Raw genomic sequence first — 13,892 nt, 5'->3', positions numbered from 1 at the left:
CAATTCTACGCTTTTGGTTTTCTCATATCTTTAAAATTGTGGATGCCACAGATTTTCGTCCTTTGTGGGGGCGGAAGTGGGCGGGGCGAAGTTTTGAAATATATTGGTAGCAGTGACATATCACAGAAGTCTGGATCCAAAACATCGTTGCTCTAGCTCTTATAGTCTTTGAGCACTAGGCGCTGAAGGGGACGGACAGACAGACAGGGCTCAATCGACTCGGCTATTGATGCTGATCAAGAATATATATACTTTATGGGGTCAGAAACGATTCCTTCTGGACGTTACACACATCCACTTTTACTCATTTTGAGTATCGGGTATAAAAATCACTGAAAACTGGAAAGTGATAAACATGTATCCACACGTGCTCGACACTGCAGATAGGTTTGGTTCCTTGCATGAATCAACATTAAATGTTGAGACTATAATTCCCTAAATCACACTATACGAGTATTGAACACTAATCTACTTCCTCTTCGTAAATTATAAATACTAATACATACCTAGAATATTTTCTCGGTCTGATTACCACGCTTTAAACCTTAATATCTCGAAAACTGCTAGTAAAAGTGTACAGAACGTATTGATCGATGCATTTATTAACTTTACAGAACTAAAAGGTTGTTTTCAGCTCACCTTTGAAAAGTCAATGACAAGAAGTAGTATTCATTTTGCAATTCACACAGTACGTCTGGCAGTTAGAACAAAAGATAATAAAATAATTTTTATTTTTTGCATGATTCGATTTATTAACAATGACATATTATGTTAGTTTTAAGCTAAAATATAATAGAATCCATTACATAGGAGAATATTTTTTAATTGCAATACGAATATGTTTTTATATCAACAATAATTTCAATAGTCCGCAAAGTTTAGAAATATTTATGTATTTACTTAAGCTAGTTCTTATATTGGTTTCTACTGCTTAAATAGATGTCTACAAACTAGAGAGCAAAAACTTATCCTATTCGAATTGGCTCAAGCAAAATCATTTTAAGCTTGTCCGTTTACCCGCAGTGATTTTGAACAGATATAAATATTTATATATGTAAATATGTATACTCGTCCTGTTATATTTAACGAAAATAATAAATAGGCGGCACCAAAATATTGGAAGGTTCTGTTATATTGGTAAAATGAGATTAGCTGTGTTCTCGTATAACTACAAAAATGTTACGTGCCTCGGAAACAAAAATTCTTGCATCTATAGAACACGATGAATCTGGTTTTGGCTAAAGCAAAACGACTAAAAAGCATTGTGCTAGTAGAAAGGAATATAAAATTATCCAAAATTTATTCGCTCCTGATTGCGACTCGATGATCGTGAAGATTTTCGATTGATTGATTCCAGATACGCGGCTGGGGTCCAGCCTTCTGAATTGGCATCTGTGAATGATCCAACATGGATATTATGATTATTTCTAAATTTGCAATAAATATTTATAACAATTTTTAAAATAAGTAAATAAATTAGGTATTATGAATTTGGTTGGTACATGCATTAAATTTGAACATTTACCTAAGATTCGAACATACCACCATCCGGCACAGCCCACCTTAAGCAGCTCGACAGTTTCACCTTCACGCATCGAAACTTCCGAGTGTCCCATAGCAGTATAGTCAGCCAGGGCAATGAATTTACTGCCCTGTATTAAAATTCACACAAAGTGTTAGTATATATATCTTATGCAGGAAATAATATGTTGAAATCGTTATTCATTCCGATAAGAAAAATGTAAGTATTCAAGAAATGTGTAGTAGCTCTAAAACTATTTATATGTACATTTGTAATTTTAGGTACATGGTACATGGCGCTACAAACGATTCTAACAAACCAAAAATTCTTCAATAAGATATAAACTTTTTCCTGGGTTTCTTCATAAGCATTATCTTGAAATTTCCATTGAGACTGTACTGAGCAGTGTAGTGCCAGGAAGTTGGAAAATACGCTTATTAAATGTAATAATTTTTCAAGGACTATCAAATCAAGCCTAACTAAAATCATGATAATATAAAAAATTTCGCGTGCACAACTGATTAAAACTCAGGAAATAAATATGTATCTTTTTTAGTAAAAGCGGTTAGAGCCAGTTTAAGCCAGAAAAGCTATTAACCGATTTCGGTTTTTTCGTTTAATTTGGTTATTGCTGTTAAAGACCTGCGCATTTGCGATGAGCATTGAATAAATGATTATACAGAGTAAGTTTTACTATACTACATATACTACATTTGATAAATTTAACGCTTATGGCTACGATGTAAGTTCTAGCTGTCCATTCATACAATTTCTAGCATCTTTATCTTATCAGTTACGCATATTTGATGTCAAATTTCGATTATTATTTGGCTTTTTATATAGTATAGTTACAATTTTTGCGTTTACCCGCAGGGATTTTGAACAGATATAAATATTTATATATGTAAATATGTATACTCGTCCTGTTATATTTAACGAAAATAATAAATAGGCGGCACCAAAATATTGGAAGGTTCTGTTATATTGGTAAAATGAGATTAGCTGTGTTCTCGTATAACTACAAAAATTTGTTACGTGCCTCGGAAACAAAAATTCTTGCATCTATAGAACACGATGAATCTGGTTTTGGCTAAAGCAAAACGACTAAAAAGCATTGTGCTAGTAGAAAGGAATATTAAATTATCCAAAATTTATTCGCTCCTGATTGCGACTCGATGATCGTGAAGATTTTCGATTGATTGATTCCAGATACGCGGCTGGGGTCCAGCCTTCTGAATTGGCATCTGTGAATGATCCAACATGGATATTATGATTATTTCTAAATTTGCAATAAATATTTATAAAAATTTTTAAAATAAGTAAATAAATTAGGTATTATGAATTTGGTTGGTACATGCATTAAATTTGAACATTTACCTAAGATTCGAACATACCACCATCCGGCACAGCCCACCTTAAGCAGCTCGACAGTTTCACCTTCACGCATCGAAACTTCCGAGTGTCCCATAGCAGTATAGTCAGCCAGGGCAATGAATTTACTGCCCTGTATTAAAATTCACACAAAGTGTTAGTATATATATCTTATGCAAGAAATAATATGTTGAAATCGTTATTCATTCCGATAAGAAAAATGTAAGTATTAAAGAAATGTGTAGTAGCTCTAAAACTATTTATATGTACATTTGTAATTTTAGGTACATGGTACATGGCGCTACAAACGATTCTAACAAACCAAAAATTCTTCAATAAGATATAAACTTTTTCCTGGGTTTCTTCATAAGCATTATCTTGAAATTTCCATTGAGACTGTACTGAGCAGTGTAGTGCCAGGAAGTTGGAAAATACGCTTATTAAATGTAATAATTTTTCAAGGACTATCAAATCAAGCCTAACTAAAATCATGATAATATAAAAAATTTCGCGTGCACAACTGATTAAAACTCAGGAAATAAATATGTATCTTTTTTAGTAAAAGCGGTTAGAGCCAGTTTAAGCCAGAAAAGCTATTAACCGATTTCGGTTTTTTCGTTTAATTTGGTTATTGCTGTTAAAGACCTGCGCATTTGCGATGAGCATTGAATAAATGATTATACAGAGTAAGTTTTACTATACTACATATACTACATTTGATAAATTTAACGCTTATGGCTACGATGTAAGTTCTAGCTGTCCATTCATACAATTTCTAGCATCTTTATCTTATCAGTTACGCATATTTGATGTCAAATTTCGATTATTATTTGGCTTTTTATATAGTATAGTTACAATTTATTGATCGAATGAAACATAGAAAACTGAATTTGATTTGCTGTTTCCTGTAACTGAGGCCCGAATTGGTGGATCATCTCTATGTTTCGTCACCCACTGTGTAAGACCCAATGAAATATTTCATATATTGTGCAGTTTACGAGCACAATTTTTGGTTTTTATTAAATATTTTGTGGTTTGTTCATGAAAATAAAGAAACAACCCATAAATATCGAATTGAATGAAGAAAATATAAGTCATTGTATATTGTAAGTCATATAATTAAATTTAATTCAAACAAAATGTAAGCGATCACGATGAAATTATCATTTAATTTCTCTTTGAAATTATGTACATATGTTCTTGTGGTATGTTAGATACGAACGAATAGCAAGAGATGTTTCTTAGGTCGCTAAAACTAATAATATTATAACCCACACAAGACGAATATTCATACTATGTATGTATATTTTTGATCAAAGTGACAGGCCGAGTTGATCGAATCAAATCTCATAGAATTAACGTTTGTCAATGAAACATTGTCGTCATTCCTAAGTGGGTCAATTATTTTTAGGGTTTGGTAAGTTTCGATTACAAAGATTGGTCGAATAACAAAAAGTGTTTGGATATTTCATTACCAAATATAATATAATATATATTTATATATAATATAATATAATTATTTGCGCAAAATAGAGAAAGAAAACTTTTACTGCGCGTCGAATTAGATTTTCTTGATTTTTTTTTTTAGAACTATTGAATTCTAGAATTGTGAGCATGGGGATTTGGGTATTTTGTGTATTTTTTTTTAATAACTAAAAGAATTAGGTCCACTCACCGGGGTGCTATTATCTTCGACCAAAGACAATTCGTCCTCGCTATTCGAGCAGTCGGAGCTCCATCCACAAACTTCCTGCTGCTCTTTGTCAGCAGCGCAGCTAAGAGAGTTGACGAAAGTAGCTCCAGCGTTATCGTCGCTGCTGCAGTTTGAGTTTCGGTTGGAAGACTCTGAAGTGGCGTCACAGCTTATCGTGTTCGCAAGAATAATGTTAGGGGTGTCCCAAGAAGTTGTATGCCTGAAGCCACGGTGGTTAAGGCTGTACTGCTTAATTTTTTCGCCTTTTAATTCCTCTAGCTGGTTGAGTAAAACACGTTTGATCTCTGCCACCCACTTGTTCTTTAAATCGACCGTCGGTGCCTGCAGAGTATGTACCTCCTGTCGACCCTGAAGCCAAACTTCAAAACGTTTGGTATCGCCCCGAACAGATTCAGTCAACCCGATTTGAGACATCTGAAAATGTTAAGTAAGTGGGTATGTACCACTTAAGATATAATTTGGTTCGCCGATTTGGATAATTTCAATGAGACTCACCTTTACGTGGTGTTTGAACTGGTAGGTGCTTTTGTTATGACCAGACTTTGAGGTTTGTTTACAGAACAACATGGATTTTTGGTAAAGAAATATGTGACGCTGCTGGGGCTTGATGCGAAGACGAATGTCCTTTTTTGATTCTGTCCAAACCTGGAAAGAATCCTGAAGAAGTAGTTCGCCCTGTTGGGATAGATCGGTCTGTAAAAATTAAAAAAGAGAACATTAGGGAAAGAAAATCTACTGAACGAAGTTAATTACCGGAAAACCAGTTATAGCTACTTGATGCATGGAGTCGTTGACGCTCTTCAGTACGATCAACATGCAATCTAGCGCCTTCTGAAGTTCCTTGGTGCAGCTGCCACTGTCGCTGAAGCGGAGCAAATCTTTCAGAAGAAGTTGGTACTTGGTGATCCTTTGTACTGGCTTTAGCAAATACGCCGCTAGCGGGAGCTTATGACCCAGTTGCATTTGACACTCTTGTAGAAATAGGTGCGTGTCCACAAGGGTTTCGCGCAACCGCTCTGATCTTGGGATGTTTTGACAATAAAATGAATACAGCCGGTAAAAAGTATCTCGCTAAAGAAATTGAAGAGTACTTAAGTTTTAGGGAGATATATATACACTTGACAACACTTACCCGTTGAACAAAGCAAAGCGCCACAAGCTCAGTGGTTGATATACAGTTTTCCAGGTCTTTAAGAAAGACATCGTTGTGAAAGGTGTAGAGTTCGTGTAGGTTGCCAAACAAGATATCCTCCTTCCCATTTAGACTCGGGGGGGCAAGATGCAAAAGATCTTCTGATTTTATCCGATCATAATAGCCCTGAAAAAATGCATAACAAGATAAAACTGGGATTTTCAAAAAACATCAAGGCAGTTCAAGTACAAATAATAAAGTGAATTACATCAAAAAATTCAATATTATTGAAAACAGAACACTCGTTGCTTTCCTTGATGAACTGTCCAAATTTTTGTTCCACATACTGTGCAACGGTACCAAAGCCTTGCGCTGACACAAAATCGTTAAGAACCCGCTCATACTTAGCTGGCTTATATTGAGAATGGCGTATCTTGGGAAGTGTGCCAGCATCGTTTTTCAAGAAGCTTTCTTGAAAAAATTCATGACAAAATTTAAGTATCTCGTCGTAGTCTTTGCGTACGTTTGATTGTTTCTTTCTTCTCTTTTCATCCTGTGAAATTGAGCTATTCTCCAGGGGACCAAAGTGGTTTTGTTCCAGGTTAAGTCGACATTTGTGGCAAATGTGACTGTCGATCGGAGGCACGTGGTTAGGTGCTACCAGGGCCTTAGGAGTGGACAACACTTTTTCGTTGTTCAACAAGCTGAGCGAGCTCTGTGCACGTGCCACTGACGAGGATACGGATAGAAAACTTTTTTGTTCACTATCTTCGAGATAGGCCACTATGTCAGAATAATTTTTACGTTGAAGATACTCTCTGAACTCAGTATCGTTTTCAATTTCAGAATAAGTGTTTGACTCTAAATAGTCCTTGACCAGTCGGTATTCCAGCGATTCGTCACAACTGGACAACTCAATTAGCTCCTTGAAAACGGTGCGACGTTCGTCTTTTAAACGTCGAAGGCTATTGCTTGGTGTTAGTCCACAAGTATCAGGACCCATTTCCTTATCTCTGTCGGAAAATGGCATATCCTCGCATTTTTGTAGTTTGTTAAAGATGCTAATAGTAGATTTTCCATTTAGTACGTTCCGCGTGGCGAAATTGCAAAAATTCATGCCGAAAACGTAGCTTCCGTCATTCCCAACAATAGTTGGGGCAAAGTGGGACCGAAAATCGCTAGGACGATAGCAGAGGGAGCCATTAGACGGGTGAGACTCAAAAAGGTAGCCTTGAAACGAAAGAGGAGAGGGACGAGGAATTTTCGAATCTCCCATCGAAAAGCTAAGTTGCCTGCTCATGGAGCTCCCTAATTTAAAATTGAAGCGACTGACAATATTGTTTGCTGCATTTTGTACCCGTCGCAACTGAATGGAAGACTTTGGCTTTGATGCTTTATTAAGATCATATCCGCCATATCGCATATTTATATTTGCTTCTAGATTTGAGCAGAGCTTAGAGTTCGAAGAGATCTACCGTCGCGTACAAGAGCTAAACACAGAATGACTGGACTGCAGTACCGCATTGGTACGTGTGCAGTAGATGTTCTTGAAGATGATAAGCATTATGAACTTAATGCACTAATTACAACCACAAGCATTCATGCATGGCCGGGCCTTATGATAGTGGGCCTTTAAACGATTCCGTTTCGGCTCCAGTTCGCTGACCACTTTTGAGCTAGAAACATTAGGAATTAAATCTTGGAGTTTTACGGTTGGTTGCACGTGTGGCCAGCGGAGAACCGCCTCGTTCATCTAAAATTTGTTTTAATCAAACGACTTTTTGTAGGCATACAATATTTGCAGTTTATACCTACGAAAAATTAAATTAAAAATACCTTAAGAATCGAGCTCATTTCGGTTACGTAGATGCGTTCCGTCTCTAAAAGCTCCGTTAGAACATGACCACGTTTTAGGCGTCGGGCCTCCACGTCCTAAAATACAACAATGAAATTCAATTATTATGAATGTGAGCTAAAATAAACAACACTGCTTCTTTGGTCTGTCTTGAGGCTCAATATGAGTGCATTTTCAATTTGTCTATTTATACCCGGTACTCGAAGAGTATAGGGGTATATTAGATTTGTGGTGAAAATGGATGTGTGTAACGTCCAGAAGGAATCGTTTCCGAACCCATAAAGTATATATATTCTTGATCAGCATCAAAAGCCGAGTCGATTGAGCCATGTCTGTCTGTCCGTCCGTCCGTCTGTCCGTCCCTATTAGCGCCTAGTGCTCAAAGACCATAAGAGCTAGAGCAACGATGTTTTGCACCCAGACTTCTGTGATATGTCACTGCTACAAAAATATTTCAAAACTTCGCCCCGCCCACTTCCGCCCCCACAAAGGACGAAAATCTGTGGCATCCACATTTGTAAAGATACGATAAAACCAAAAACGCAGAAACGTATAGGATGACTATATCTTCTAGAGTGCAAAATCTGAACCAGATCGTATAATTATTATAGCCAGAATCAAGCAAACAATTTCATTCTCTCTCGCTCTCTCCGTTTCGTGTCAAAATTGCGCCCACCCCCTTCCGCCCCCGCAAAGGACGAAAATCTGGGGCGTCCACAAATCTCAGAGACTATTAAGGCTAGAGCAAATTTCGTCCTACCTCTTTCCACCCCCACAAAGGACGAAAATCTGTGGCATCCACAATTTTGAAGATACGAGAAAACTAAAAAGGCACAATCATAGAGAATGACCGTATCTATGAGATTGCTGAATCTGGATCAGATCGGATCATTTTTAAAGCCAAAAGGAGCAAAACGATTGGCAGTGGCTACGCAGCTATGCGTTCGCCCTCTCTATCTCCCTCTCTCTCTATCTCTCTGCCCTGAAAAAAATAAAAACAACCCCCGGCAATGCAAGCCCTACAGTAACTGCTGGCAGGCGATGTCTTTTTCTTTGTTTTACGCTCAACATTCTGACCAATACCCCTTTATCCAAAAAACAAGCGCACCACGGTGTCTGCTTGTCCATGTCTCAGTTCAATCACCCCCTCCCACATTAACAAATCAATCTGTCCCTTTGCCTACAAAGAGACTAAAAAGAGAGAGACACACAGCATGCCCAGCAATATCACTTGTCCAAAGAGGAAGAGCAAGAGCAATGAACATAAATATGTAAATAAATAAATAAATAAATTAACATTATATAGTATGTGTATATGCAGCTGTTTGAATGAGCCGTTATGGTTAGGGAGTGGAAGGGGGACCAGCGAATGCAAGTGTGAAACTGATATAAATGCCTATAGAAAGAATGAGAATTGTCTGTAAAAAAACCGCGAAATCTAAACACCAGGGGCTCTGTCACTCTTTCCGCAAGCCAAAAAGAGGGAGAGAGCATCACCCAGGCCCAGGCATTGGTAAACAATTTGTTAACCGTTACAGTAAGGGAGGGGGACACGAAAATGTTTTCACTCCAAATATGCGTATGGAAGAACTGAGAAAAAAGCCGCTCCATTTTTTTGCGTTATTTGAGTTATTCTCTCAGTTCTCTGTCCTACACAGACAAGTGTTCTCTCAATAGAGCAAATGTCCATACATACAAAAGCTGCAAATGTCTAACAAGGTGACGTCATCACCACAGATGCTCTCTTTCAGCGATTATCATACGGCACCTTATTGGTGAATTCACCTAGTATGTCTATTTGGAAAAAATGAATTGAATTGTCCGTTTGTTCCGCATGCTTCTCTGCCCCACTCAGAAAAGAGTTCTCTCAACTGTCTGTTCACATCCTTACACATTTACATATGGATGCAAGTGTCTTTATAAACAAGATGAGGTCATCACCACACTTGCAGTCTTTCGGCGATTATCACACGCCACCTTATTCGTGCATTCACCTTGTAAGTCTCTTTCCGCATGCTTTGACTCCGTTCTCTCTTTCTTGAGTGACTCACTCGTAAAAAGACCGCGAAATCTCAATAGGCTGTATTTCGGTGGGACCAGTTGATATCGAGCCAGGCAGAGCGATAGAGACTTTCCGATTACCGATTCAGAATTAAACCCATTCAAACTAGTTTAGCTTTTAACTTATTAAATAGTTTTTAGTTTTTCTGCGCCGATCGTTAGTTAGAAACTAATAACAGTTGCTAACTTTCGTCGTTGCTTCGCGCGCTTTTCGGTGCCTCTGCTGGCGTCACTGGAGGCTGAGGCCGGACGTCGCTGCCTGCATAGCGGCTGAGGACGGACGTCGCTGCCACCGATTGCTGACGCTTTGGGAAGTTACAAGTTAATTTACATTAATTATATATAATATATATAATTATAGTTTTATAATATATATATATAAATATATATTATATTATATTTCCTTATTAATTATATTATTATTATTTATTTTATTGTATATAATAATATAGTATGATATAACATATAATATAATATATTGTTGTATTATATTATATATTATTATAATTATTATTATTATTATTATTATATGTATATAATATATTTACTATATACATTTTCTTATTTTTGTTATTTAATTATATTTTATATACATTTTATCATGCCTCGTAGGCTATCTGCTTCTCAGCAGTCTCAGAGACGCAAATTGAGAAACAGATCAAATAGAGATAGAAATTTAGGAAATTTAGAAAATGTCGAGTTTATTGAAAATAGGGAACTTGTAATAAGTAGATGCAGACCCTGAGTTCGTTGAACCAGTTAGAAACCAAGAGCTAGAGACGGAGGGACCAAATCAAGTGACTGCTTGGCAAGTTTCAGGAGTAGGTCAGGAAGAGCAGGCAGCCGTCCCTCATGAGCAGGTAGAGAATGCAGTAGGCAATAGTGATGGCATAAATGAACAGAATAAACGACAAGTGTCCGTGCGTCAGTCCGTACGTATACGGAACCAACATGTAGAGAATGTAGAAGAAAGAGTAGAATTGAGCAAGAACAGAATACAGGAGAACATATAGTTAGAAGAACAGACGCACAGATTAGACATGAGGAGCAAGTGGCCGATACTGTGCGTCGGTCCAGACGGAGACAGGACCCTGACTATAGGACAAGAGAGCAGGAGCAGAATACTGTAGAACATATAGTTAGGCGAACAGACGCACAGATTAGACAGGACTCGGACTATAGGGCACGAGAGCAAGAACAGAATACAGGAGAACATATAGTTAGATGAACAGACGCACAGATTAGACATGAGGAGGAAGTGGCCAATACTGTGCGTCGGTCCAGACGTAGACAGGACTTGGACTATAGAACAAGAGAGCAAGAACGGAATACAGAGAGGCGACAACGCATACGTTTAAATAATGAAAGGAGACGCATGTTAGATAAAGAGCAGGATAGAGTTCGCAGGGTCCAAGAACGGAGCTTAGTAGATCGTAGGCGTATCTCGCGAGCGCGAGACACTCTGGCACGCCAAGCTGCTCGTGCCGCAGCACGACAGTTAGAAATTGACGCTGCCAGAACTGCTATTCAGAGAGTTAGCTAATATAGGAGCGATAGCAGCAATAGAGTTGAGCAAAATTTAAGAAACGCCTCCCGAATGCAGATAGAACCCAGAATCAGGCTTAGTGGCCTAGAAGCTCTGAAAGTAGTTTATAACAGGAATGTAAAGCTGGGTCCTGATCAGGTTTGCATTTCTTCCAAAGGCCTGTGGTTCCCCAAACAAATTTGTAAGATTCCTCGCGTCCTTTTAGAAAGTGATTTTAGTGGTGAAATTTTCGCTCTTAAAAGCCTTTTAGAATTCCCTTCTGATTGCCCAACATTAAAATTCTGCAGAACATGTCATAGCAACATTAAGAAGCGTATAAAGCCTAAGCTTTTCTTCAATGAATTAGATTTCCCCATGCTGCCCGACTGCTTAAAGGGGCTTACTCCATTAGAGGAACGACTGATTTCTCCTCGACTTCCATTTATGATAATTAAGCCAATATTGCCTGGGGGGCGAGGTCAAATTGCCATTAAAGGGGCAGTGGTAAACGTCCCTATTTCGGTAAGCGATATCGTGAAGGAGCTTCCACGAGCTTTCCATGAAGCCCAGGTAATTCAGCTCCACCTCAAACGCAGAAAAGAGTATCTTCATGCTTTCATGGCTGAAACCATTAGACCTTCAAAAATTTTTGAAGCACTTCGTTATTTAGTTACCACAGATTTGTATAAAAAGCATAATGTTGTAGTTAACGAGCAATGGATCTCTGGTTTCACATCCGAAATTGTTCCTTTCGTAGCATCTCAAGCAGACGCAGCCTTTTTAGAAAGTATGCAGAATAGAGATAGGAATGTAGATACGGAGCCGGCCCATCCCGACGAGGAAGTAGAAGCCGAAGAGCTCAACCCTGGAGGTCAGGAAACTCTGCTTGAAAACAACATACCATTTGATGATAGGATTATCAAAATCGCACCAGGTCAAGGCCAACGACCTCTCGACATGATTCTAGACATTGACTCGGAAGAGTTATCCTTTCCCACTATTTATGCAGGCGTAAAAAGACAATCTTCGCAAAGTTTTACAACCATTGTTAGATCAGAGCTTCGAAATGTAGATAGGAGAGGTTGTAGAACTGACAAACTATTTTTCAATTACAAGAAGGTAGAACTCATTAAGATTCGAAATAATATTTCAATCTGCTTACGTAAGCGGAGCACTTCCAGTGCAGTAACGGCAGCTAACGCTCTTAATGAGAGTTTCATAGGGGGTCTTATTAACCACGATGAGGGATATAGGGTTCTTCGAGATATTCGATCGTCTCCGGCTCACTGGGAGGATGAAAAGAAGAAGGTTATGGCCATGATTCGTCAGTTCGGCCTGCCGACTTTTTTCATTACTCTGTCTGCTGCTGAAACGCGGTGGCCAGAGTTGCTTGTTTTGCTAAAAAAAAACGTAGATAGGGAGATCATTAGCGAAGAAGAAGCAATGATCTACACTACACCGAAAACGAAGAGCCTCATCAGGGCAGATCCAGTTACTTGTGCTAGGTATTTCGATTATAGGTATCGTAAAATTTTAAAAGTTATGAGGAATCGGGAGGGCATTTTCGGGGAAACCTCCGTCATCAAATATTATTGGCGTGTTGAATTCCAACAAAGAGGTTCCCCCCATATTCACGGCATGTTTTGGCTGAAAGATGCCCCAGCAGTGGACTTAACCAGTACAGAGTCAATATCAACAGTTATAGCCTTCATTAACAAACATATTACAGTAGATGTCACAGACTCTGAATTAGCTCCGTATGTTGAATACCAAAAGCATCGGCATAAGGACATGTCATGTCTTAAAAAAGCCAATAAAAGTGGAAAAAAAGTTTGTAGATTGGGTATTCCATACCCTCCAATGCCCCAAACGGAGATATTGAGTCCACTGACGGAGGAAACTCCAAACCTTGATTTTCACCAAGGAAATTTTAAGAAAATTCAAGACCTACTGAATTCTGATCAATCCTCTGATATGATTGATCACTTGAGCATATTTGAGAACTTTCTTTCGCACGAGCAAGTGAGCCTCAATTACGAGGACTACAAATATGCAATTTCTTCTGGTTTAAAGAAACCACACATTTTTCTAAAAAGGTCATTTGCTGAGATTTGCGTTAATGCTTATAACAAACACATCCTTTCAATGCAAAGGGCCAATATGGATATTCAATACATTTTGGACCCTTATGCATGCTGTAGCTATATAATAAATTACATAAATAAAACCCAAAGGGGTATTTCAAAGCTTATGCGTGAGGCGGCAAAAGAAGTTCAAGGGGGCAATTACACGATAAGAGAAAAGCTACAGCATATTGGTCACAAATTTATTTCTGGCACTGAGATATCTGCTCAGGAAGCCGTATATTGTTGTCTAGGCATTCCGTTGTCCGGAACTAGCAACAAATATGTTCAAGTAAATACTTTCCCTCCAGAGAAACGAGTTCGAATGCTCAAATCCACAAGCATCCTACAAAATATGCATCAGGAGTCCACTGACATATTCGTCAAAGGATTGCTGGAGCGGTATAAACAAAGACCAACTGATCTTGAGGGCCTGTGTCTAGCCGATTTTGCAGCAAATTATGAATTTTCTAAAAGCGAAAAAGAACTATCCAAAATAGAGATGATGAAGAGGACGAAGAAAATGAGGCACAAGTAGAAGTTTTTATCCCTCTCCGCGATAATAGTGGTTTTATTAGGGAAAGAACTA

At 38.2% G+C, this 13,892-nt stretch overlaps 2 protein-coding genes across 5 annotated transcripts in view; both read right to left on the bottom strand.

Moving 5' to 3' along the window:
• Window positions 1-741: 741 nt before the first annotated feature.
• On the bottom strand, window positions 742-2,322 carry LOC117190089 (guanine nucleotide exchange factor DBS-like). The gene is made up of 2 exons (XM_033395173.1): window positions 1,526-2,322; window positions 742-1,392 (listed from the first exon to the last, which is right to left on the bottom strand). Exons 1-2 carry the CDS (start codon window positions 1,614-1,616, stop codon window positions 1,289-1,291), a joined length of 195 nt encoding a protein of 64 aa, XP_033251064.1. The 5' UTR covers window positions 1,617-2,322; the 3' UTR covers window positions 742-1,288.
• A 67-nt stretch (window positions 2,323-2,389) lies between these two features.
• The window catches only part of LOC117190088, a 29,773-nt gene continuing 18,270 nt past the window's right edge, over window positions 2,390-13,892 (bottom strand). For 2 of the 4 annotated variants that reach the window (XM_033395170.1, XM_033395169.1), the window contains exons 3-9: window positions 7,576-7,671; window positions 5,740-5,925; window positions 5,361-5,678; window positions 5,103-5,300; window positions 4,569-5,021; window positions 2,900-3,026; window positions 2,390-2,766 (exon numbers count right to left, since the gene is read on the bottom strand). In XM_033395170.1, the coding sequence (XP_033251061.1) occupies window positions 2,663-2,766; window positions 2,900-3,026; window positions 4,569-5,021; window positions 5,103-5,300; window positions 5,361-5,678; window positions 5,740-5,925; window positions 7,576-7,671 (1,482 nt within the window). In that variant the 3' untranslated portion in view covers window positions 2,390-2,662. Of the gene's footprint in view, window positions 2,767-2,899; window positions 3,027-3,728; window positions 3,848-4,568; window positions 5,022-5,102; window positions 5,301-5,360; window positions 5,679-5,739; window positions 5,926-7,575; window positions 7,672-13,892 lie in introns of those variants that run through there. The other 2 variants (XM_033395172.1, XM_033395171.1) reach the window with 2 other exon arrangements.

Source organism: Drosophila miranda (genome assembly GCF_003369915.1).
Source record: "Drosophila miranda strain MSH22 chromosome Y unlocalized genomic scaffold, D.miranda_PacBio2.1 Contig_Y1_pilon, whole genome shotgun sequence".
Classification (NCBI taxonomy): Eukaryota; Metazoa; Arthropoda; class Insecta; order Diptera; family Drosophilidae; genus Drosophila; species Drosophila miranda.
The sequence above is the reverse complement of the archived record's forward strand: the minus strand, read 5'-3'. Positions and strand labels throughout refer to the sequence as shown.

Coding starts and splice junctions, on each gene's coding strand:
- LOC117190089 (XM_033395173.1), bottom strand. CDS start 1,616: ATGGGACACTCGGAAGTTTCGATGCGTGAAGGTGAAACTGTCGAGCTG. Junction 1,393..1,525: donor GTGGTATGTTCGAATCTTAG/GTAAATGTTCAA, acceptor GATCATTCACAG/ATGCCAATTCAGAAGGCTGG.